Consider the following 27766-nt stretch of genomic DNA (forward strand, 5'->3'; position numbering starts at 1 on the left):
AACGAAAAGCATATATGGGCTGGACCTAAGCCTGCCTTTCCATACGTAGCAGATGTATAGCTTGTTCTTCATGTAGGTCCCAAACAACTGGAGCAGGGGCTATTCCAAAAGCTGTTGCCTACCCTTGAGATACGTTCTTCCAGTTGGGCTGCCTTGTCTGGCCACAGTGGGAGAGGATGTGTCTAGCCTCTGATGTATCAGGGTGGGAGAATATTCAGGGGGCCCCCACCCACTCAGAGGAGTAGGGGAGTAGGGATAGGAGGAAGAATTGCGGGAGGGAATGACCAGGAGGTGGGCAATGAGAGGTATGTCTAGTGAATAAAACAAATCTTATGTTTTACCTCACTGTTAGCATTTCTGGTTTTATTGAAGATCTGTCCGACCACTGTAGTAGCAGAAGTGATGTTCTCAGCTGTCAGTTTACTGGCATCTGTTGTTAAAACCTGAGCATCTGTAGAAATATTCTGAGAGTTGTTCGAGATGTCGTTTATCTGTTTAAAAGTGGTTTTGTTTGGGGAGAGGGCAGGAAAAAAAAAGTAGTTTTGTTTGTTTCAAAAGGTCTAGTTTATACAAGTATTCCTAAACATTTTGCAAATGACTGCAGTTGAATGAGCTGTTTAACCGAGCCTTTGTTTGTCCCTTTCTTTGTGTAAGGAATACAGTTTACAAAGCCCAGGCAATTTCCTCATTCTCTACTATCTGCTTGCATTATATTAAGAGTGAGGAAGTGCTGTAATCATGTCGTCATGGAGCTGGGGTTAAAATGGAGGTTCCTCAGAAAATTGGACATTGAACTGCCTGAGGATCCAGCTATACCTCTCTGGGCATATACCCAAAAGATGCCCCAACATATAAAAAAGACACGTGCTCCACTATGTTCATCGCAGCCTTATTTATAATAGCCAGAAGCTGGAAAGAACCCAGATGCCCTTCAACAGAGGAATGGATACAGAAAATGTGGTACATCTACACAATGGAATATTACTCAGCTATCAAAAACAATGACTTTGTGAAATTAAATAGGCAAATGGTTGGAACTGAAACTATCATCCTGAGTGAGCTAACCCAATCACAGAAAGACATACATGGTATGTACTCATTGATAAGTGGCTATTAGCCCAAATGCTTGAATTACCCTAGATGCCTAGAACAAATGAAACTCAAGACGGATGATCAAAATGTGAATGCAGATCGCTCATGAGAGACACAGCCAGAATACAGCAAATACAGAGGCGTATGCCAGCAGGAAACCACTGAACTGAGAACAGGACCCCTGTTGAACGAATCAGAGAAAGAACTGGAAGAGCTTGAAGGAGCTCGAGACCCCATATGTACAGCAATGCCAACCAACCAGAGTTTCCAGGACTAAGCCACTACCCAAAGACTATACATGGACTGACCTGGACTCTGACCTCGTAGGTTGCAATGAATATCTAGTAAGAGCACCAGTGGAAGGGAAGCCCTGGGTCCTGCTAAGACTGAACCCCTAGTGAACTAGACTGTTGGGGAGAGGGCAGCAATGGGGGGAGGTTGGGAGGGGAACACCCATAAGGAAGGGAGGGGGGGGATGTTTGCCCGGAAACCAGGAAAGGCAATAACACTCGAAATGTATATAAGAAATACTCAAGTTAATAATAAAAAAAAAATTAAAAAAAAAATGTAAATAAAAATACCCAATTTAATAAAAAATGGAAGAAAAAAAAAATGTGGGGATGGAATGAACTTAGCTTTACACTAGATGGCACCATAACTTCAAAAACCAAACTTGTACTCAACTTGTAATGAGGCAGTAGAAAAAAAAAATTTAAATTCAACAGCCAAGTCTGTGCTGCGCGCACTGGTGTTTTAAGGTGTGATGTTACATAATTTATAATAGGAAATGGTTCTGTAAGCTGAGCTCCCTCATATCACTTAAAGACTTAGAGAACTTTAGAAGCTTCTTCTAAGTTTACACAGCTTCAAAAGCTCATAGAGTCTACTTGTCAGACTCCGGAATCTGCACTATTTCTTTCAGCATGTGTGATTGACAGCTACCTGCACATCCTATTTCCCATTCCCAACCCACCCACATCCTGGCCATCTGTGATAAGGGAGTTGCTGTGGTTCGTTGTAGATTTTAAACTTAGCAGTAGCTGTGTGTCTGCTTGGTGATGGTCCCTGGCAAAAGCGTCTCACTGAAGAGTTCTACTTTTTCTCACCTATAATAATTTTATCTGTAGTGTTTGTTTAAAACTTAAACATGATTTCAAAAACTTAGCAGTGTACTCAAAATGTCTTAAATGGTACAGGCAAATCTCCAATTGGTTTACATTTTGTTTATTTATTTATTGGCTTTGGTGTAGCAATTCAAAAGTGATTTACTCAGTACTAACCACACATTGAACTTTTATTTGGTCTTTTCCTCCTATATGCTAGCAATGTGGAGATGGGATACACTTTCATAATTCTGGACAGCAGTAAGCCATGGTTTCTAGTCATTTACAAGATGACGAAAATAACAACTGACCACTTTATAGAGTGTGCTGTGTTGGTTAGCCCTGGTGCTGAGTAAATTAGGTGAATTAAATACATTTTAAATTTACAGTGGGCTTATCAGGTCTTAATCACATTTTATGATCCAGGATCATCTGGATTTGGTAGCTGTAAATGATCATCCATTGTTGGCATTAGCTGCAATTACCTTTAGTATGGAAATGGTATCCAATTTGATAAAGAAGAAATAGATAGATATAAAATACCTGAACAAAGACATCCCTACATCAAAGTTTTCAGCTTCTTCCTCTTCTTGCATGAGCATACAAGTTAGCACTTCCATTCGTGCTCTATGTCTATCCCTCAGTGATATAATATAATATAATATCAATTAAGATAATATAAATTAAGATGAATGGAAACATATCTAGTCATCAATCGTTATTTTGCTAGCTCATGGATATAGCCCCGAGACTAATGACAGTCTGAGGTTGTCTGTGACTATGGGTCATTGTTCTGTTTTGGGTTTTTTTTTTTTCCTTCCTTTTGATGGAGTAGATCATCTTTGGTTTATGAAGCCAGGATTCTATGTTCAGTCAAAGCTTGATCAGTCTATAAATATAAGGCCATTTACAATATTTTCTAGGCTACCACTTGCTGAAATAAAATGTCAACGTTAAACAGGGGCAACTTAAACCAAATAAGAATGGTTTCACTTACTGGTTTTGTGATCTGTAATTTGAGAGTTTTAAGAGCATTGATTTGTCCATCAGGTACATGAAGACCAACGAATTGGCCTAGACTCAGAATGTATCCCAGTTGCCCAGTGGGTGGGCTAGAAGGCATACCTGCTTCTCCAGAATCTCTAGATTTTTATCACAATTTCCTATTGTAACATTTAGGGCTTCTATCACTCCATACTCAGAAACACCACACAGCCGAGTTGCTTGAGGCTGGCCCGCTTCAATAAAAGAGGAAAAGAAGAAATGAGCACAATGCCAGATGTGGAACTCACTGCATGCATACTTCATGCCACTGCGATTCTGCTGAGCCTGGCATGGATTCACTCTTGAATCTGGGCTGACCTGTGACTGACCTTGGTCAGTGGAGTGTGGTGCCAATATGTGACTTCCAGCACCTGGGCCTCAAACATTCTTTCAGTTTCGGTCTCCACTGTTTTAGGATGTTAGAGTGCTTTCTTGAAGTAATATATGAGGAAGTGAGTTTAATGATTGGAAGACAGACTATGTACTACTGAATTGAGGTGCTGTAGCTAATGGCCAGCATACATGTTCCCCAAATGAACATTCTGGCTGCCACAACCAACTCATAGAATGGGGAGATACCTAAAGCATTGTTGTTTTAGGATAAAAATTTGGAGTTATTTTAATACCTTGTTGTAGAAAAGTCAACCAGTTGCCACAGTATTCTGCACAAATTGTCTTGATTTTTAAAATGGGAGCTTCTGGCATGACCAGTCTGGTTGCTATTTACTCTTCTCTTTGTCTCAAGAAAGATTTACTTTCTAGCACAGGAATGAAATGACTTTGAACCGGACTCAATGAAGGTATACTAGGCTAAGACCAGAACCGATATGAAAATTTCTTACTGGCTATTAAAATATATGTCAATCCTTTATCTCTGCAAATCTGGGTGACTCCCCAAAGACAGAATTCCAGAGTATTGCAGCAAATGCTAGATGTTATATTGGCTCTCAGTAAAGCATTTCCTGGGGCGGGTTTGTTTCCTCAGATCACCTGAACTTTCCACCTCATTCTCATCCAATTAGTACTGATTCATAATATGAATAAGTAAAATCACAATTAAAGGGTGGCTAATCACACGGGAAACTTTTTCTCAGGATCAATATAAAGATATATATAGATCTAGATACAGATAGATATAGATATAGATATCTATCTTTAAAATGACATGGACTCACTCTGAAATTCAAAGGTACATATAATAAACATTTTCATAATAGCTACTCAAGAGTCAGATAAATGTCAAACAAAAGGTGATACTGAGACTGTCTTGGCACCTCCAAAGTGTTAGATCAAACAGCTGTGCTGACCATCATGGACATATTTCTGATACTTAATTTTCCAACTCATAGCATGCAGTTATGATTTGTAAGTTGTATCTGGTTTATAAAACATAAAAATGTAAGGTATATACATATAGAAACTGAAGATAACAGTTATCCATAGGCATACTGTACAGTATAATGTTGTCTATAAAACATGCATAGTAAAAAATATACTGACATGTTCCTTTAGCTTTCTGAGCTATTAAGAGGCCTGTGCTGTCTAGTTTTATGCCAAGTTGACACAAGCTATAGTCATCTGAGAGATGGGAACTTCATTTGAGAAAATGTTCCCATAAGATCTGGCTGCAGGTAGGCTTGTAGGGCATTTTCTTAATTAGTGATTGATGGGGACAGATGCAGCCCATTCTGGGTGGTGCCAACTCTGGACTGTAGTCCTGAGTTGTGTAAGAAAGCAAGCTGAGCAAGCCAGTAAGCGACACTCCCTCATGGCCTCTGTATCGGTTCCTGCCTCAAGGTTCCTGCCCTGCTGGAGTTCCTGTCCTCGTTGCATTTGATGACGAACTGTTCTATGGAAGTGTGAGTGAAACAAACCCTTTCCTCCCCAAGCTGTGTTTGATCATGGCATCTCATGACAGCAATAGTAACTATAACTATGAAAAGGCTGGGAATGACAGATATTAAGCATAGGGAGGGATCATGGACATGTGAGTGATCACTTATAGAATAAGAAAAAGAAGAGTGTAGGAAAAAGCAATTCCTATAATGTACTTAGAATTTCAGTGTGGTCTCGATATACACAAAAGTTAATATCTAAATAAAATATGAAATTCTTCCCACTGTTACTTATATAGCTTTACCAAGACTTTTTATAAATGGGTTTTAAAGTTACTGCTTTCTTGAAATAGTCTGTAAGAAATAGGGGGTGGGGGAGGTTTACTGGCAAAGCTAATAAAATACAAATTAATGCATTCAAGGGACAGGTAAAACATTTAGATAAAATTACATGAGTAGTAGGCTCTAGGTATTATGAAAGAGCTCTCTGGATGAATAAAGTCTACACTCAGAACATTTTCCTCAGTGTGGTACTAATCTAAGTCATCGACATTCTGGATCTTGTCTGGAAATACTACAAAGAGAACATATTCCCCTTGATTCTTGATATGCCTCCAACACATAGAGTTGTCATACTGATGAAAGTATCATGAAACTAGAAATATACCCTGATGAATAAACAAAGTGACCAAGGAAATAAAGGGCTACTAAAAACAGGCCTACTCAATTTAGTCCCTACGTGGAAAGACATATACTAAAAAAGGTACAGAAGAAATCTGTAATATATACTGATTTAAAATAATGTACATAAACATAACAGCTCACAAAATAAATGTTCACCTCAACAAATGCCATGGGACAGAGTAAGCTAGAGAAAAAATTTCAAACTAAACACAGATAAAGAAGAATTTAGAAACAACTGATCCATATTAAAGTTTTTAGGGAAATTATGATTCTATGCAGTTCTGTACTCACCCTCAAACACTGACATTAAAGTAACACTTTCCTTTCTGTCTTGTCCAGCGACCTAATTATAGGTGGGGAAATGGGAGCTACAACTCAGTCTAACTGTTCTTGTGGTAAAACAGATCCCAGGGGAAACACATACCATTTACAGTGTTTGGTCCACATGTTTGCAAAGAAGGTCCATATCTGCCCACTGGGATTCTGCCGAAGGTGAAGCCCATGAAGGTACTATTTTCACAGAAATTAGCTGTAATGAAAACACATTTCTCTCGTTATTAACTATATTTTCTATTTTTGAAATTTGAAAATGGGTGAAAGATGAAGTTCAGAACCTTTGAGTTGTGGTTTGCCCTGAAGTTACTGTGTTTTGATGCTAATTCCACTGCCCCAAGGACAGCTGCCTAGTCACCTACTTAGGACTCAGGTGACTTCACCAGAACCACCTCTCCATTGAATTTGTAAGTACAGGTGAGGGGCAGGTACAGGATAGAAGGAGGCCTGTCCTTGGAGGAGAAGGAAGGATGGGCTGGAGAGAAGTTTGAAGGAAGAGGAGGAGACTAGAACAGAGACAGGAAGACAGAGAGAGGGGCTGAGAAGCTGTGGCAGGACAAGATGGCAGGTGATGTTAAGATTCTGCTCTGTGTATTTACAGGTTGTTATTAATGTTCTCAAGGGATGGATAGTACCGGGTTTTGTATGTTTAAGTGGGCAATTATATCTTACCAATTGGATCTAAGATTATTGTGTTGTGTGTTCCTTTATGTGAGGGTTTGAGTGTAGGAAAGTGTGCGGCTGGGATGTGTTTCTGCCAAGATATCTAGCAGATATCATGGGGCACTGAGGTGCCGGACATAGCAGGGTAAAAGACAGCTATACTTTTTATTTTTATATTTGTACAACAACACCTTTGCAGTATAATCAAAAAAAAAAAAAAGCCTCAGGGTCAACTGGCCAGTTCAGTTTCCACACTTTCTGTCAGCTTACATTTTTGCCATTAGAATAAATGTGCTAGATAACAGGTTTCTGTGGAAATGTACACCATACAGACGTGGGCTACAGGGAAGGTGTGAAAACTAACAGGCTAGCAAGAAGTATGTATTGATTAGTTAGGATCTAGAGAATTGACTACAATCCATGGTGGCAAAGGACTTTATGAAACTTTGGATCAAACCAAAAAGGGCAAATCATGGGATGTAGGATGCAGTAGCTGGAACGAATAGAGGCAATTAGTGAGGAGACGGACAGACTATTTTAAGCTGGAAGTATGACGATGAAAACCGTTGGAAACTACACCCAGATCCAGAAACAGCCTGAAATGGGATTCTGACGTCATTTATTGACCTCAAACCATAAATTTAATAATTCAAGGGAAAGGAAAGGACATATATTTAGGTATATCCTTAGACAGAAAGACTCATCATGATTCAAAACTGAAATATGCTAAAACGCTGGCATTTGAAAGAGAGTCAAATAGCATCTAGCCCCTTGAAAGGACTTGCAGAAACTATATTACCAGTTGTCCCGGATTAAAGGCTAGAAGCAAAAGGAAAATTATAGCTGTGAATTATAGAAAAAGTGATATTTAGAAAGTAGACAGAATATCTTGATCATATAGAGCCTAAGAGGAAAACATGGCTTTGATTGTTGAGAAGAAACAAAAAACCTCATATTTTAGCATTTATAATATTTTTGCATGTATGCGTATCTGCTTGTGTTTTGTATAATTATGTAATAAATGTTAGATTTTTCCATCCACACTTTCCTTCTTATCCACCATCCTCTAAAATCCCTTTCCCAGTCAGTCCTCTGCCTATTTTATGCCTTCGTTTTGCATTTGATTCTCAGATTTTAATTAGACTTTCTTGCTCAAGAGCATGAGTGGGAGATTACTCACTGGGGTAAGGGCGAGTTTATCAGTGGATACACCCCTGGAGAAAATTGTGTCTCATCCCCCAACAACTGTTAACTCTTAATAGTTTCCCAGGGAGAGGTTGGAATCTCTTAAGAGCCTCCAGTATCCATGATGAAATGTGAACAGACCAATCTTGTGCAGGTCTTGAGAAGATAACCACAGTTCTGAATTCATGCACTCACATCTTAGTGCTGCCGTCTTTATGCATATTGTGTCTATAGTCTTTAGCTAAAGCTTCTACTTTTTTTTTTTTGCTGCTGTTGTTACTAGCAAAAGGCTCACCAATAAGTCATCATAGTATTAGTCAAGTAACTTACCGATTGTACATCTGAGTCCTCTCCACTCTTCAGTACAAATGCATCTGCCATTTTGCCAGGTTCCACCATTCCTGCAGAACTGTACAGGGGTGCTTGACACAGAAACAGATGACCCTGAAGAGCCAGTAAACAACAGAATAATATAGGAACTTGCCAGTCAACTTTTTTTTCCAAGTCTGTAGCCCTTTAATTTCTATATGCAAAACCAAATTGCATAATAATCCATTATAATATCCTTATCAATATATAGTATTATGGATATTAGAAAGGTATTTAAAAGACATAGCTTACAATGGGAATCTTCTAAGAGCAGATAGATGATAAATAGATAGATAATAGACAGACAGACAGACAGATTGACTAAATTAGCATGCAGACTTTCAAATACTGCTTAGATACTATGATGGTTATTTTTATGTCCACTTAATACAGGCTAGAGTCATTTGAGAGGAAGGAGCACCGGATGTCTAAATGCCTCCATTACATTGGACTGTAGGCTAGCATTTAAAGCATTTTCTTAATTAATGATTGATGAGGAAGAGTTCAGCCCATTCTGGGTGGTACCATTCCTGGGCTAATGGTTCCGAGTTTGATAAGCAACGAGACCACATAAGCCATGGGGAGCAGGCTAGTAAGTAGCCCTCCTCTCTGGCTTCTGCATTGGGCCCTGTCTTCAAGTTCTTGTCCTGACTGAAATCCTGCTTTTGATGATGAACTGTTATATGGATCTGTGAGAGAAACAAACCTTTTCCTCTCCAAATTGCTTTTGGTCATGGAATTTGGTTACAGTAATAGAAAGCACCAAGACAAATTCAAAGGAAATAATAAGGAAAGAGGTCCCAACACCAAAGCAGACTTTCCTAAGGAGGCAGTATTTGAATTAGACTGTATAATTAAATCAAGTAAACCCAGATAAAAATTAGTGGCCTAAATTGGAAGCACAGAAAGAGTAGCATCAAAGAGGGTAGGGTGTTTAATAGGTAAAGTGCTTCCTGTGTAAGCCTGAGTTCAATCCTTGTGGAAAAACCAGACATGATGGTACCCACTTCCAGTGGCAGGTAGATGTCTGCACCTCACTGTCAAAAGAATTGAATCAAGGAGCCCCAGGTCAATATGAAAGCCCATCTGAAAACATCCCTTCAGTGATGACAGTGATATGACACTGAAGGGATGACAACACTAGAGGCTGGCCTCTGATCTCCACAGGTATGCATGAATGTACCATACCACATACACCTGCACACAGACACATGACCATGCGTGCATACTCTGGTGCACAGTGTAGCATCACAACGCATGGAGAGTTCTCACGTGTCCCAATTGAGTGAGTGTACACAATGGCAAAGGTCCTATGTGACACAGAGTAGACTGTGAAGAAATTTATATACTAAGCACAGGAGATTAAATCCCGAGGGGATGCAGAGGGGTCTTTAAGACAAAGGAGCTGCATGAGGAATGTTTTTTCAAGTGACTTCTCCAACATTATGGGAATATGTTGAGCACATGGTAGGCAGTGAAGAGGAGTTAAACAGTGATCCAGTCCTCCATGGTGGCAGTAATATGGCAGATAGAAGTATACTGAGGAAGAACATCTGAAATAGGAACCTTTGACACTAGTGTTTGTAGAGTGGATGGTGAAATGTTAATGGTAGAGTGGGTTGTACTATGGTGAGTCTCCCATAGTCTCCTTACACTCTTAGCGGTTTTTACCAATACAGTAACTCCAGCAAGGACAATAAAACCTGCTTGAGAGTACTGGAAAGCCAAGAAAAATACCCAGAAATTAAAGAGAATTCTGTTTCTAGAGTTCTTCCACTAAAGGTGTAACTGAGTCTGAGTAACCAAAGTGGATAGACATCCAGCCAAAGGCTACCTTCTTATTAGATTAAGGCATGAGAAGACACTGGCGATGACAGAGCAACTGGAATCTAAGGACAGAGGAATTCTGGAATGTCCTAACTCGAATTCCAGTAGGACAGAGACAAGGGAAAACAGCTCAGTCTGTGTGTAAATTTCCACTAAATGTGGAAAAGGAAACATTTAAAAAAATAAAATTATAAGATCTAGATCTAGAGGAGTGTGTGTGTGTGTGTGTGTGTGTGTGTGTGAGAGAGAGAGAGAGAGAGAGAGAGAGAGAGAGAGAGAGAGAGAGAGGTCAAAGCAGGAAGATAAAGGTGAAAAAATTTTGTTTGTCGATCTAAGAAGCTCAGAAAGTCACAGGCAAAATAAATATACACATGGCCAAACTGTGAAAATTCAAAATTTAAGAAAAACTGAAAAGAAATCTATTAACACCTAAAGCTTTACTGATGAATTAAGAAGGCAAAAGTCTATCAGTCTTGCAGAGTTCTCTAAGTTCTCTAACAGAGAAAAAGCAAAAGTATTCAAGTCCACACACACACACACACACACACACACACACACACACACACACACACACACACACATACATATACATTTATAACTCTTTGTCTTACTTAGGGTTACTATTACTATAATGAAACACCATGACCGTAAGCAAGGAAAGGGTTTATTTGGCTTATACTTCCATAGCAATGTTCATCATTGAAGAACTCAAAAAGGGTAGAAACCCAAGGGCCAAAACTGATGCAGAGGCCATGGGGTTGGAGTGCTTCTTACTGGCTTGCTACCCATGGCTTGCTCAGTCTGCTTTCTTATAGAACTCAGGACCACTAACCCTCTCACAATTGACTGGGTCCTCCCCCATCAATCACTAATTAAGAAAATGTGCTAAAACCTTACTGCTTGCAGCCTGATCTTCTAGACTCATTTTCTCAATTGATCTTCCCTCCTGTCAGATGACTATACCTAGTATCAAGCTAACATAAAACTGGTCAGCACAATTAGCCCTTGGTAAACTTGACACACAAACACACCACTGTTAAGCCACACTGTTCTTTTCTTGTTCATCCTAATATCAAGCATTAATATGAACATTACAATATAAAACATTCTACAAAGCTAAAAAGTCCCATAGTCTTACAAATTCAAACATCTTAAATGTTATCTCTTTAAAAGTATTCAATCTCTTTTGAAACCCAAAGTTCTGTAAATCTCTGAAATAACACTGGGCTCCCGTAAAATAAAAATAAATTCAGTACTTTCTTACTTCAAGAGGTAGGAATTCAAACTCAAACATTTTAAAAGTTCAGTCTCTAAAAACAAAACAAAACAAACAAACAAACAAAAAAACCAAGTCTCTTTTAATCCAAAGTGTCTCAACTGTGGGCTCCTATAAAAATAAAAATATATGTTAAATACTTTCTCATTTCAAAAGAGAAGAACCAGGGCACAGTCATAACCAAATCAAATCAAACCCAAACTCTGACTGTAAATAGCTCAGTGTCCTATGTTTGGGATCCATTCATGTTCTTCTGAGCTTATCCAAAGGCCTCGGATAGCCATCCAAAGCACACGACACTTATCTTTTAAATGTAGACTGGCTCAACTCCACAGTCACTGCTGTTCTTGGTAGCTATCCTCTGGAACTGGCATCTCCAAAATGTTGGGGTCTACTGGTACGGCTGAACTGCACTTTTACTGATAGCCTCTCCTGGGCTCTCTTTTCATAGGGTCAAGCCTCTGCTTCTCTGCATGACTCCTTTAATCTTGGACCTTCAACTACTACTGAGGGCGTGCATTCATAAGTGGCCTCTCCTGGCCTCTCAAAGTTTCTATGACTCCCTTGTGCCTTCAAATCCAGTACTACCTGGGAGACTTTTACATGTGACCCAATTCAGCTGCCACCATGAGGTACAATCTCAGCCCCCTCTGGAAGACAATTTCTGTGGACTAACTCTATTTATTTATTTATTTATTTATTTATTTATTTATTTATTCATTCGTTCATTCATTCATTCATTGTTCCATTTTTTAAATGTTTTTTATTTTTTTCTATTTTTTTTTAGATTGGGTATTTCTTATTTACATTTCAAATGTTATTCCTGTTCCTGGTTTCCTGGGTTTCCTGTCCATCAGCCCCTAACCCTTCCCCCTCACATTCTATAAGTGGATGGGGGGGGGGACCCCATCCACTCCACCCTTAACTCTTGAGGGAACACTTCCCAGAAGATTTTTACCTGGTCTTTTTTGCTTACCACTAATTTCTCAGTTCCAGCTGACCAGCACCAATTATCCCAGCAAAGTAAAGTTTTTCACTCTAGTGTTTCTGGAATCTTGTTAACCACAGCTGATTCTTCAGCACCAGCTAATTACAACTACAGATTCTTAACTCAAAATATGCAACAACCTCTTTAAGTGACTCTCAAACCTCTCTCTGGAACTTCACAAGCCAGGTCTTCATCATCTGCATTTTTTCTCAATATTCTTTATCATCTGCATTTTTCCTCAATGCTCTTTTCTTCCATGCTCCCACAGAACACCTCACCAACAGCTTTTCTAGCCTAAAGATTTTAAGTCCTTCCTCTACCAAACAGCATGGTCAGGCCTGTCATATCAATATCCTACTATTCTGGTACCAATTTCTGTCTTAGTTATGGTTACTATTGCTGTAATGAAACATTATTACCAAAGACAACTAACTTGATGAGGACAAGGGTGTATTTCACTCACAGTTTCAAAGGACAGTTCATCATCAAAAGCAGTAAGGACAGGAACTCAAGCAAGACAGAAACTTAGAGACAAGAGCTGACACAGATCCTACATGTGGCTTGCTCCTCCTGGCTTACTCAGCCTGCTTTCTTATAGAACCCAGGACCACTAGCTCAGGTGTATACCTACAATGGGCTGGGCCTTCCCTCATCAATCACCAATCAAGAAAATGCCCCACAGCATTATGGAAGGACTTTCTCAGCTGTTTCCCTCCCTGATAGACTCTAGCCTATATCAAGTCGACATAAAACTAGCAGGCACACATATACTCTTTTAAAATAATTACAAATCAAATCAAACAACAAATAAAACAGATACCACCTGATTAAGTAAGATTTATCCCAGGAATCAAAGGTTGGGTGATATAGATTAAAAGCAAGACTCCTTGCAAATGAATAATAAAAGAGAATTTCAAACTCACAAAAGTCATCTATGAAGAACCTACTTTTAATATATTAGTACAATGTTTAATGGCTTCTTCCTAAGTTTCACAGGAAAAAATCAATATAATTGTGCTAACCACTGCTCATCAGCATGGTAGAGGGCAAAATGGAAAGGTATAAAGTTAAGAAAGGGTGAAGTGGTTATAACACTCATACATCACCAAATCTATTGAAAATTCTGAGTATCAAAAACCCAGGAAAATGAATAAGCAAATTAAGAAAGATTGTATGGTTTATTCATATATTAGCACCAAATAATTACAAAATAACTTACATTTAAATTAGCATAAAAATTTCAAGCTTTTGGAAATGATAAGATATGGGTAAGAATTTATTATTAAAAGAACATTTAAGTATCTAAATAAGTGGAGATATAAACTAATGAGCGGAAGGCTCATTAGCTAACTTGTCCTCTCCAGTTGACATAGTTAAAAATCTAAAGGAAGAGTGCTGGAAAGATGGCTCAGTGGTTTGGATAAGGGCATATTATTACTCTTTCATAGGATCCAAGTTTGCTTCCTAGTCCCTACAACTCAGGGATAGCTTCGGGGAAACGCCCTCTTCTGGTCTCCATGGGCATCAGGATACCTGTGGATTTATGCACATATACATAGATAAGAAGCATCTCCAATAAATTTTTGTGGGGATTTGTGGCCTGGTTTTAACTTCGAGACAAGCCTTTAAAGAGGAACATAGTTTAACGCTTACTTGCATTCCTAGTTTCATGATTGACTAAGTTACAACCAAAAATACTGGGTAGAATCAACATAAAAACGAAGACATCAATGAAAGAAAAAATGTTCAAAAATAAAATAGGACTGGAGATGCAGTTTGGTGGAAAGACAATTGGCTGGCATGTGCAACGCCCTGGATTTAGTCCCAGAATCACATATAAATTAAAGCACCAAACAGTAAGTCAGAGATAATCAGTTGACCTTTTATATATTTGCTAAAGCTACTAACTGAGGAAGTTTGTTTGTTTGCAAATGAAAATGTCCTGAACTGGCTAGGTGAAAACATCACCCTTAAAACTCAATTTAATATGGCGCACGTACTGAAAACAAAACTGAAGCCATAAAGCCTTCAGAACAAAATGTAGGGGGATGTGTTTGCAACTTTGGGACGTTCAACTGTATTTGAAGGACAAAATAGTTCTAAATATAAGAATTATAAAAATAAATATAAAATAACAATACATATAAAATTATGAAATGCATTTAATCTAAATTGAAAACTGCTGCTCATCCAAATGTACTTTTTCAGATAAATAAAAATGATAGTCACGGAATGGAGAAAATGTGTGTGTGTGTGTGTGTGTAAGAGAGAGAGAGAGACAGAGAGAGAATTGCAAGTTAAACTGTAAGTTAGAATTGTAACTTATAAAGAATATATATGCATAATAAGAGTGCAAACATACAGTTTTTATTTTAATGAGCAAAAGAGTTGAATGGACACTCTGTTAAAGAAGCCATATAGATGACTATCAGGACAAGAAAATGCTCTGCCCTTAGTCCTGAGAGAAACAAGGCTCTAGGGGAACACCGCTTCATTCCCCGCTGTCATAGATAGGTCACCTATGGCATGCACTAGCATCTGTGCACAGACTCCGGAACGCCCAGGTGATGTTGGAGACAGGGGCAGTACGTTCAGTATAGAGAAGCTAATTTCCCAACAAATGTTGCGGGACATCTAGAAACAAAGGAACACACACAGATCTAAACACTTCAGCTTTCAAAAATTATTTTAGAACAGATCATGAACTCAGTGTAGTTTGTGTGAAACTAATAGAAGAAAATCTTGGTGGCCTTGGAGGTAGCTATAAAATTTTAGAGATCTTACGAAGACCACTAAGGTAAAGTGTATATGTGAGACTTCAAAGCAACTTGTTATATTTTTGTTCTTCCTGCCATAAAATATTATCATCAAACACACTTGTTTTATAATTTGCTATGTTTTTCTTTCTCGTTTATTTGTTTATTTATTTGTTTGTTGGTTTGTTTTAGACAGGGTTCCTCTGTGTAGCTCTAGGTGTCCTAGAACTCTCTCAATAGATCAGGCTGGCCTCAGACTCAGAGATTGCCTGCCTCTGCCTTCTGAGTGCTGGGATTAAAGTCATGCAACACCATCACCACCTGGCTCTTAATTCCTAAAGCTCAGATGATTTCTGCATAAAATGGTGAAGAGTCTGTCCCTGTGTAAGCCGGAGAAAGAGGGTCAGGATAAGTTAAGATAGATTTTTATCCGAAAAAGAAGAATATAGGAGAATAAAACAACAACAACATCAAAAAACAAAACAACAACAACAACAAAAAAAACCCTTCAGCAATCTGATGGTGGGGGGGGCTGACGAAAGGATCCCAGAAAGCACAGAGGTGGGGACAGGGTGGGGAGACATGTGCTGCAGAGAATTACATGCAAATCTAGTCTCAGTGCTCGCATGGAGCAGAAGCAGAAGCCGCTTTCAGAAGGTACGCTAGAGGGAAATCTAGAATCCCACCTTCAAGACAAGCTCACGGGCTATAATCCCAGTAGAAAGACCAGGAGTTCAAGGTCATCTAGGCCAGGAGTTCAAGGTCATCTAGGCCTAGGTTAGCTACTTGCTTATATGGGTTACATGGGACTCCATCTTAAATCCACCACCTTAATAGGAAAGTTTGATCATAAGAATTATTCAATGTTTCCATGGGGCTGGGAACAGAAGTTTTCTAATCTACCTTTTATGGCTGAGGTGACTTCTGAAGGCTTCATTGTCACGCTGGTGGCTTTGGTTCAGCTTCCACACCCATAACCTTTAGAGTTTATGATGCTACCTACTTGTCATTGTGATATCTTTACAGTTTTTCTGTCCCCTGGAGTTTCCCTTAAGAATGGAAGCCTGTTGGTGTGTTTGAATGTTTGCAATTTGTACACAATCATAAGCAGGAAGAAACATCTACCAAGTCGGCCGTTCTGGCTTTTAATTACAAGTCTGATCGTTAAAGAATATTTTGAATCAAGGTCATAGCTTGTTTCCCTAGATCTCAGAACATTCCTAACGAATATGAGGTTAATAAGTATTTGCTGAATGGTTTCTCTGTCATTGGAATTCCAGTTGAGGGTATCTAGTTCAAGGTGGACTGTCCGCTCTTCTGTTATTATGATACATTTAACTCCGTGCACTACCCACCTCAGAATCTTAGCCTCTTAAGTACTCAAACGACCCAAAATGTCATCCAAAGTAGTACTACCATCCTTAAGGATCTATCATAAACATACACATATACATATTATATACACATCTATGTATATATGCATCTATGTATATACACATACATATAAACAGAAAGACGAAGTAGTTTGTCTATATAATTAATTGTACAGCTATGTACTCAAAAGGAGACATTAGGCTGATCATGTCTAATAAAATGTATTCATTGTAGAGAAAAGCAAGGAAGAACGAAATAAAACACACAAAGTATACCTTTTGTTAAGATAAAGGTTGCTCAATATTAACTACTGGGTCAACATTTTCACTACATGTAATAAATTTTTTTTATTAACTTGAGTATTTCTTATTTACATTTCGAATGTTGTTCCCTTTCCCAGTTTCCGGGCAAACATCCCCCTAACCCCCCCTCCCCTTCTTTATGGGTGTTCCCCTCCCCATCCTCCCCCCATTGCCGCCCTCCCCCCAACAATCACGTCCACTGGGGGTTCAGTCTTAGCAGGACCAAGGGCTTCCCCTTCCACTGGTGATCTTACTAGGATATTCATTGCTACCTATGAGGTCAGAGTCCAGGGTCAGTCCATGTATAGTCTTTAGGTAGTGGCTTAGTCCCTGGAAGCTCTAGTTGCTTGGCATTGTTGTTCATAAGGGGTCACGAGCCCCTTCAAGCTCTTCCAGTTCTTTCTCTGATTCCTTCAACGGGGGTCCTGTTCTCAGTTCAGTGGTTTACTGCTGGCATTCGCCTCTGTATTTGCTGTATTCTGGCTGTGTCTCTCAGGAGAGATCTACATCCGGCTCCTGTCAGCCTGCACTTCTTTGCTTTATCCATCTTGTCTAATTGGGTGGCTGTATATGTATGGGCCACATGTGGGGCAGGCTCTGAATGGGTGTTCCTTCTGTCTCTGTTTTAATCTTTGCCTCTCTATTCCCTGCCAAGGATATTGTAATAAATATTTTAATAAGCTTTCTTCTGCTAGCGAGGTAGTATAGATATTGAAAACAAATATCTCATGGCTGTCCCACGGCTGTTCTTGGAGTTCTTTCTGTTTCTCTTTTCAGCTAGTCAATTTAACTTAATGATTAAGCCTCCTGCAGAGTTTTGGCGTGATAACTTGAGTCTCAATCCAAAGGTCCAGTGTGGCTCAATGGTATCCATTCTAGGTATAATTCGAGGATGAAACTGCTCAGCACTGAATGACATAAAACTGTAAATTAGAAAACATTTGCCTGTGTGTATGAGTGCTTACAAGGTACAAGTTGTTATCATTTTAAATCTTCAAGTGCATCGACTCATTGAATCCTCAAAATAGTTTCACCGGGCAGAATTTATTATCACTAAGGGGGAAACTGACGCATGGAAATACTGACTACGGTGCCCAGTCACTTGGATAGTAAACAGCCATGGTGAGATTTAAAGCAAGGTAGTCTGGTTCCAGTGGTCCCTTCCTTCTCTCAAAAGCAGTCTTGGCCACAGTACTCAGGAAGAATCTTTAACAGCTTGTCAGCAGAGTCTGGCCCACCCTGATGGCCATATCCAAAAACATCTAATACCCGGAAATGCAGGGATAACCCACCAAGTCAAGAGTCAGCTTCTTCATTTAAGACAATGGCTTTGAAATGGGATCAATAGACATCACTGATTCTTACGTTAACACAATCCAGATCACTGTCCCTCAGCCACTGTACAACAAAACATATCCCTTGAATGAGACTCCCTTCCTTTTCATGGATAATTTTGTATTTAAAAAATACTTAGCACCTGATGTGTGGAGAAACAGGAAAGGTGGAAGGAGGAAAATGACAGAGACTTGTAACTGGAGAACTGAAAGCAAACAGCACCCCAGTGACCTCCAACCCGCTTTCCTCTAATCATAAGACAATGTCTCTGGACTGTTGTGGGGGTTTTTTTTGTTTGTTTGGTTTTTTTTTTTGTTTGTTTGTTTGTTTTTTTCGGAGCTGGGGACTGAACCCAGGGCCTTGTGCTTGCTAGGCAAGCGCTCTACCACTGAGCCAAATCCCCAACCCTGTGTTTTTTTTTTTTTTTTTAACACTAAAATGATCCTCAGTTTCAGGAGTTAGGTTTATTACTGAGTTTGATTCTGCAGGAAGTACTAAATTTAGTAAAAGGAAAAAAAAAGGATGATTTTCTGAGCAGCAGTAGACTCGCCTTGATTTTTCCTGATAACATACATTTTCTACTGAACGAGAATTATGAGTGCTATAAAATCTGACCTTGGGTTGGAGACTATATAAACCTTCTGTAGCCTCTTGTTAGGCAGCTGAGGACCAAGTCTTTCCTGTAGTGGGGAAAGAAGATTATATCTGGAGTAGGGAAGGAACAGAAAGCAGGGAATTCTTAGAGTCAGAACTGTAGGACACAGTTAAATAAGGCACTGCCGCTGTGTGCTGAGGTCGAGATGCCCTCTCATTAATAGAAATCAAAGAAATTCTCTCACCATTGTATCATGAACCTCTGGGTATGTTTATATTAGGATTAGCTCAAGCTTGTAAATATCAAAGGAGATAAATGTAATGAAATCCACATTTGTATTTAAGTTTAATTGTCAAGTGTGATGGGTCTCCAAGCCACCCTGCTTCTTGCACTGTAAGCCTTTTGCTGTTAGAAGCATGAAGCCAGCCACTGTAGACTTGTTATGTCTATTCCTTATGAAAACTACATTAGGTATTTTTTATGAACACCTAATGTGAAAGGGCTGTGGTTCTGAAAGTACACAGATTTCTTTCAATATAAATGTACCCTGAAAGATCGCTGACCATATGGGTAAATAAGAGGCTATTTGTAATGGGAAAGACCTTAATGAATCCTGGAGGCTAATGATCATATGACAGCCACATGGCTTGAAGCAGCGGAAAACAAAAATAATAGCTTTTAAACATCTGGATTTGCGATTTTCTCTATTTTGAAGCATGAGGATTTGCCAGATTTGCTATCTCATTTCTGAGCACAACTATTTGGGAGTTCTTCATCCATGAGAAGGACTGAATGCATCCTCTCATCCATGTGTCGAAGTCAAATTTCCAATTTCATAGCATTAAATGACAATTTAAAAGAAAATGAATGAGTGTTCATGAGGGTAGATCTTTCATGATGGAATTAATGCCCTAAAGGGATGAAAAGAAGAGTGTTGTCTATTTACATCACGTAAGGTGCAACAAGAAGACACCTCAGAACCAAGAGGCAGACCTTCTCAAGAATCTGAATCTGGTGCTCACTTTCCCTCAGACTCGCTTCAGTCCCCACAACTGTGAGAAAGGAGATTTCTATTGTGTATAATTACTTGCTTATGGTATTTTCTTACAGTTGCCTCAATGAACTAAGTCTACCTTCAAGCTGCATAAGATTTATTTATTCATCCCGATAACTCAAAATTAGTTGTAGAGAATCTATTAGATTTCTAAATCAGGCCTTTGTTCTCTTCAACAAAGTAAGTCAATTTGACGAAGTATGTGAGAAGAGGGGAGCTGGGAATAAGAACTTGTTTTGGATCGGTAGAAAATGTCTATAAAGTGGAGGCATTTGGCTGAAGACCCCAGTCATCCAAAAAGATGTAAGTGTGAAATGGAGGGTGGTGCTATAGGTAGGGAACCAACACTGTAGGGAAGAAAACCAAGTCTAGAACTCTTTTTGGGAATTGAACACACTATCAATACTATTGAAAGTTTTTTTTTGCCCAAAGAAATATCAAATTGATAGGAGTCATGTGTTAGAGAGCATACATGATATATTACTCTTGGCAATAAGTAATATCGTTATTAGTTAATAATTCCCTCAATGTCATATAAAATTGACAGGCTACCCAGCAAACCCAAAGGAAGTTTCAGCTACCCCTGTGCTACACTGTATATCGTTGGAACCAGACTCTTAATCGGTGACCTTTTAACAAGAGGCACAGTTCAGAAAGAAAAGTTCCATTTGCCCACAGAAGCTCACTGGAATTCTATACATCATGCCTTCAAGTGCTTCTTTGACATTTGGAACAATGGTTCGCTTAAAGGGGGGCCTTACACTTAGAATAATTAGAGTTGATTTGATTTGTGACTTTTTGGCTATTATGAATTTGACTTTCCACTGAAATTAGACAGTGGCTGGGATGGGAAACACTAGAAAAATGAAGCTCCTTTTGCTGTTTTGAGTTAGAAGATCAATGCAGACAAACAATGCAAAGTTGGAGAAAGCACCTTAGCATCCCCCAGATGACCGCAAAGCATGGCGGTTACTACACTGACTGAAATGCATAGGTGCCATTGAAGACTCAGAAACCTGCAAACTGAAGCCCGACTCCTAATTTTTAATTCACACACTCTATTATTATGGGAGAATCATGACAGGAACACAGCAGGCCTTCCAAAGAATGCAGCAGGGCGATCTGATTGTCAGGCTCACTGAACCATTGTGAACTGGGATTTTCAGATCTCGTGGAAAGAAAGGAAAAAGGGTGAATTAATTTACTCTAGTTCCCTTTGTGCTTCTGAGAGCAAAACCCAGCAAGATCGTGATGGTGCAGGTTCAAATTCACAGCCCGTGTTGCATAGCTATATAAATCCAAATATCTTCTCTCAACCCTGGTTTCTCCATTTGTAACACAAATGAAATATTCCTGCTTTAAATGTGGTGATCTGGATTAAGTGAGAAAAGATACTTGAAGTTTGGCGTATGCTATCTTGGTCATAGAGTTTTTGATATTGTAAGGTATAGAAAAATTAGCTATAAAAACCAATATTCACTCTGTGGCCAAATAGAAACCATTTCACTGACATTTTTTCAAATCAGAAGTTGGAAGTTTTCTTTATCCTTCTGTGTTTTATTTTTTCTTCAAACAGTCTTATTCTGCTCAGTATGACCTTGAGCTGCAGCAATCCTCCAGCCTCCGCCTCCTGAATGCTACCATGACTGTGGAACTCTATATGCCTACAATGGAGGGTTTTTTTCTTTTGTTTTTCACAAATAAGTTATCATTTTTCATGAATACATTCTGTTTATATGAAATTACTTTTGAATATAGTAAATTAATTTGGACATAGTGTACATGTGCTTATGCACTTCTTCCTAAATAACACATTTATAGTTAGCCATGAGTGTGGGATCATGTCCATAACCCCACACGTGGAATGCTGGTGCAGGAGGTGTCATGCTCATGATACGATGAGTGTGATGTCATCTGGGATACAAACTGTGAGTCCCAGGACAATCCAAACTATCAAATAAGCTCTCAAAAAACAAACAAAAAAGGCTTTAACAGATACATCAGTTTCTCTGAGAAATGCATGAACTCTGACTCTAAGAAAAATTTTAATTTAAGGATAACTTATAACTAAGGAACTAAGGAGAAAATACTCAATAACAATAATTAATAATTATTAGATTAATGACATTAGTAGAATGAAGGGAGATGGAAGGAAAAGAGATGGAATACCTAGAAGAAGTTAAAGGAAAAAAAGGGAAGTGGACTGGAACTGAATTAAACAAATACAAACAACTAAACAAAAGCAAACACTCCAAATGAAATGTACAAGGAGCACACACAGCAACAGCCTAAGTCTTCATTCTTCCTGTTTGTTAATGATTGTGACAATCCTCTAATTTTCTGTTGCCTTTCCCCCAATTCTGAGGGATATCCCTTATATAAAGAGACAACTGACAAACTAACACCAAGGGCAAAGCTAGTCTTTCTGAGGAGCTGGTATGTTACTACCCTGAGAAGCAGAACGTTTAATACCCTTTACTTCCTTTAAAGGCCCTCAACAACTCGGAGGTGTGCCCAGGCTTAAGCAGTTTCCCCTACGCCTTTGACTAACTCGCACTTACAGGCCTCTGTTTAGTATTGTTCCTCATGTTGCTTTTGTACTTTGTCCTCTCAACGATTCAATTTAATGGTGCCATTTCTAAGTCACAAGTTTCCCTTTGAAAGCACAAGTCATTGAGAATGCAACAAGAAGGAAGACATTTCCCAAACCTAAATCCTGTAAGTGAAATCTTACACGTTTAATATGTGCACCAGCGAGAGAGACTCTTTATGGTTTTCCTTAAACCTGAATTAAAGTATTTTAGAAACGGTAACTTTTTAGTTTTATTCTTTTGTCCTGTTTAATTTCTTACTCAAGTTCTCTAAATGCTGCCAACACAGTATCCTCTGGATTCTATTCTGTTTATGTTATGTAGGGATGGCTGCATTCCACGCTACCTCTTCAGCACCAGTCAGTATCAAACGTTCGTTCTCAGCATGGGATTCTGCAGCCTGGTACCATTGCATCTTCCTTGAGGAAAGACTGACTCTCTTTACTGGTATTAGTTACCTCTAGTCACTCAGTTTTACATGTTCTAAACATCAACTCTGAATCTATAGCAGTGATTCTCAACATTTTTAACATTGCAACCCTTTAATTCAGTTCCTCATGCGGTGTTGATCCCCAAACCATAAATTATTTCATTGCTATTTCATAGTTGTAATGTTGTTATTGTTGGGAATTGTAATATTTTTAGATGGTCTTAGGTGACCCCTGTGAAGGCACCCAAAAGGGTCACAACACACAGGTTGAGAACCGGTGCTTTATAGTGAATCTCCAGAGGCCAAAAAATGCAGTGTTAGAATCATTAAAAATGTATTTTTGAGTTCTCAAGGATTTTATTTTAACACTGTCATTTTACAGGCTATGCTTCTGTCCCTATTTTCCCCATGAGGTCTGGAACACAGCAGGAAACGTTTCAAACACATGCTGAACCAGCAGGAAAGTAACCTTTAAACTTAATTTAATTTTTTCAACTTTAACTCATTTTCTACACCTGCGAAATGGGAAACTTGTACATCAACCTAAGTTCTTTTCATGCACGACTCTAGTACTAACACCACTAAGCTTCCTTCTTGAGATGAATTTCTATTCTGTACATAGTTGTTTGGGAGTCTGAGTTCACAGCTATTTACCTTTATAGGATTTAGCCCAGTAAACCCAAATATACATCGTTATACTTTCTATTGTTATTCACTCTATCAACTCAGGAATTAAAATAGCACATAGAAGCCAATTCCAAACTTATTCTTCACCCTGCTTATTCACATACACACACACGCACACACACACACACAGACACACACAGACACAAAAAGAGAGAGAGAGTGAGTGAGAGAGAGAGAGAGAGAGAGAGAGAGAGAGAGAGAGAGAGAGAGAGACTGAGACTCGTTCTTTTTTATAAAGCTGTGCACTGGCCATCAACCGACTGCCCTCTTACACTTCTTAAGTGGTATTGTGGAAGGCAGCCATTGTCTGGACAGGGCACTTCCCTGGCACTGAAATATCAGGTAGCAGAGTCAGAGGTTCAGTGCCACCACCACCCCAGCACCCAATCTCTGTCTCAGTAGATTATAGCAGGGTGACATTACCTCTGTTGATCCTTACGACCATCCTCCAGATGCCCAGTCCCAAAACAATGCCCGTCAGCAAACCACACACAATAGTCACCAGGACCCGGACATCGAAGGATCGACAGGAACGCATGGTGAAGCCAAAACACTGCACCACTATGTGCAAAACAGCTGGCTTCTCCTTAAGTCAAGAAATGTAACCAGAGACGGTTATAAAACATGAAAAGAATTCTTCCCTTCAGTGGTCTGTGTGGCAGGTGTTCTCATGTCTTAAGAGTTTTGAAGTTAATTCAGAATAATGTAGTTGGAGTCACAGAATAAAAGGTACGCAGTATGCTCATTTTTCATGACGGAGATCAACGGGCGGGGATTCTCAGAAAGGAAACTAACTTAAGGCAATAAAAAGGGGGCGGGATTAGCCTTGAGGGTCAAAGGGTGACTATCTGGACAAGATATACAGTCCAGGAAAGAGGCAAGTTACCAGAACCCAAAGAGGAAGCCAGGAAGGCAATGAATCCCTCTGGTTATCTACAGATCAGTCTCCTGTACTTTGGCTTTAAGAGCAAGTGCTTCAGGAGAGTCAAACACCCTCTTGGATAGGGTGTCATTGTTAGCATTGACATGATAAACTGCAATAGCCACATAGGATTCCACTCTTGAATTTCCTTAAGGGGCCTACGTTCTAACAGCTGCAACTGGTGAGTGAGTATATGGACTTGGGGAGGATTATAAAAGCACTAAAACAGAATTAAACTCATCTATTATGAATTAAATGATGTCTCCACATTCACGAGCTGAAGTCTTAACCCAAAGCACCCACGATGTGACCATGATTGAAGATAAGTTTGAAATATAATTGAGTTTAAATGAAGTTAATAGTGTGGGCCTTATTCCAACATGGTTGCTGTCTTTATAAGAGAACATTTGAGCCCCAATGTGCACAGAGGGACAATGTCTGAGGAATCAAAGGGATAATACAACCAATTGCAAAGAAAGGCTACAGAGAAAGGCTTGGAGTACTACCTTCCTTCAGAGTCCTAGGAACCGACTACCATGACATCTTGCTTTAAAACAGTAATTCTCAACTTGTGGGTCATGGACCCCTTTCACAGGGGTCACATATCAGATATCCTGCATATCAGCTATGTACAGTACAACTCATAACAGTCGTGAAATTACAGTTATGAAGTAGCAACAAAAATAATTTTATGGTTGGGGGTCACCACAACTTGAGGGCAATACATTCCTGTTATTTAAGCCACATAGCTTGTAGTACTTTGTCACAGCAATCCTAGGAAAGAAATCCTCCATTAAAACTTTCACAAACTGCTATCTCTCCTATGCAGCCGTGACTCTGGGGATCCTGCTTTACTCTTCCCTGCCCCTCCCTAGTCTCAAATGAAGGTGCTAATGAGTACTCACGTGACTGAAGTTCTGGTTCGGGTGGATGAGTCAGTGGGTGGTTCCTCTGTTCATTAGACCCAGGATGATAAAGTGCCTTCTTTGTCTTGAGACTGTCACAGGCAGGAACGAGCCCTCAAGCACTTACAATGTTCCAGGGTGAGAAACCAGGGTGTAACTCCTGATAAAACACAACTGTTAAAGATAACAAAATGTGTTGCAACAGAATACTCTTCTGGGAGTATTAAACATAGATTTATAAAATAAATTTTACATCTAAACTGATCGTTTGTTTGCCCCTCAAAATTATGTATTGTTCCCCAAGTCTTAATAATACTTCCTAAAGTACAACTCTGGGGGGAATATTAACATAAAGCCCCAATTTTTCCTCATTCTAGAGCTTCGAAAAACCACATTAATATGTCACAAAATGAAAGAGTTTAAAGACTGCTACAGAAGGGGGGAAAAAACCAAACAAATCCATGTTCATAGTCCATTTGTTGTGAATATGTAATATTTATTCTTATGTGCGTGCATAATCTACCCAAAATGGCAAGAGTAGGATACATAAAAAAATTATTCATTGAAATCCAAGGGATCTGGGTTCAAGGCATTTGAAAACCATGACACCTTTTCTCAATTAGTATCACTTACTATATCTTACTTTTTTCAATATTAAAACTAGTAATATTCCATAAGTAATAAACTATGAAGATGAATTAAACAGAAAAAACACCAACACAGTGCTACACACATTCCAGTCTTCACTTCATTTATTTATTTCATAACACAACACCTTTCCCAGTGCAGAAACAAGGACGAGGTTAGAGACGACTTCAAGATGAGCTCTGTGTAATATTGAGCAATACTAGGCGTATGGGACGTCCTGGGGCCTCCAGTGTGTTCCTGTGTGTTGCACGTTGCCAGGTTCCTAATGTTTCTTAACTACAGACCTCCCTTCCCAGGAAGACTCTGTCACAGATGTCATTCTTTAGAGTATACTATGGAAACACTGCATTGCTGAAGAGGGTCATGCATGGTTCTCCTACCAGGATGACGAGGTTCGATTGTCTGTTTGTTCTTACAAGGCTGCACACATTTTGAAGGGGAAGAACCCACCAATGGGTGAAAACAGATTTTGGTGGTACATAGACATTTTCTTCCCCAAATCAATGGATGGACAGGAACCCTGGGACGATGTAATGTTCATAGCTTCATATAACTTTGTCCCTTTGGCCACATTGTTAAATTCATAAGGTTTTCCTTACCATCTAAGAAAAATAGAAATTTGTGGGATGGGAAAAATCCTTGTCATAATTCAGATATTTATATTTATGTAAGGATATGAATTACTGTCATTAAAAAATGTATAAACTGTCATTCTTATGGTCTAGATATGATGTATCCCTTCCCCAAAGTTTATTTATTGCAAGGTTGGTCCACATATGGTGGCACTATTTTGGTAGGTTCAGAAAGCATTAAAACATTAGGAGAAAGGGCCTCACCAGAAGCTGGTCACTGGAACATGTCCTGAGGAGCCCCCATCTTGCCTGCTTTTTACTTTTCTCCCGTCTTCCATAAGACAAAAGGACTCCTTGATTATGCATTCTTGCTACCATGATGTTCTTTCAAAACACAGGGGACAAAAGAAGACAAAACAAAACCAAAATCAAGGAAAAACAAAACAACAACAGAAACACCACAGACTCCTTAAGAAACTATGAGCCAAACCTTACCTTTCTTCCTTTAATTTCTATGTTTCAAAGACATCCTCACACAGGCTCAAAAGTCAGTAACACAACCACTATTTTTATGTACACATAGTTGAGAAGTCAAAGGAGAGAAAAGATAATGGGAAATGACTTATTTATTAATTTATTCTACTCAATATATTGTGTATTGTGATGAGTCTGGTCCCTGAGGCAACAGGTCCCTGTTGTCACACAGTTGTCATTCAGGGAGACTTGGGTTTTTGTTAATGTGGTCACTAATTTGCTTCATGGACCCAAACACGTCACACAAAAACCAGGCCTCCATGTCTTCAAATTTTAAATAGCCCTGTTGGACCTCTTGTCCCTGTGCATTTTAGTTATAAAGACTTCATCTGAATAAGAACAACAGTGTTTATCATGTGTGGGCAGACACTTTGTGACTCAGAACAGGTGTCAGGGGCTGAGCAGAAGAATGAGGGCATCTATACAAGGAGATTAGCTTCAGATGTCACACCCCAAGCAGGGTAAGAGGCATTCCATGATGAGGTTGAGAGAGCCAGTATGAAAGGTCATTTGTGTGGGGAGGCAAAGGCAGAAAGGGAAGAATAGGGCATCCTTCGGAGACCAAGAATCTTTTCCTGGGTGACCTAATGGGTTAATCTAGGAAGACACCTGCAGTGTGGCACATGTAGGGAGGAAGGGCATGAACACATAGATGTGGGTGG

The 27766-nt window shown here is 39.2% G+C and overlaps 1 protein-coding gene across 1 annotated transcript in view; it reads right to left on the reverse strand.

Moving 5' to 3' along the window:
• Adgrg7 (adhesion G protein-coupled receptor G7) overlaps window positions 1-24305 on the reverse strand; it is a 62028-nt gene extending 37723 nt beyond the window's left edge. The window contains exons 1-5 of the mRNA XM_032900313.1: window positions 23947-24305; window positions 8270-8383; window positions 6183-6287; window positions 3321-3433; window positions 342-491 (exon numbers count right to left, since the gene is read on the reverse strand). Coding sequence (XP_032756204.1) covers window positions 342-491; window positions 3321-3433; window positions 6183-6287; window positions 8270-8383; window positions 23947-24061 — 597 coding nt within the window. The 5' untranslated portion in view covers window positions 24062-24305. The remainder of the gene's footprint in view (window positions 1-341; window positions 492-3320; window positions 3434-6182; window positions 6288-8269; window positions 8384-23946) is intronic.
• Window positions 24306-27766: the final 3461 nt, after the last annotated feature.

Source organism: Rattus rattus, chromosome 4 (assembly GCF_011064425.1).
Source record: "Rattus rattus isolate New Zealand chromosome 4, Rrattus_CSIRO_v1, whole genome shotgun sequence".
NCBI classification, from domain to species: Eukaryota; Metazoa; Chordata; class Mammalia; order Rodentia; family Muridae; genus Rattus; species Rattus rattus.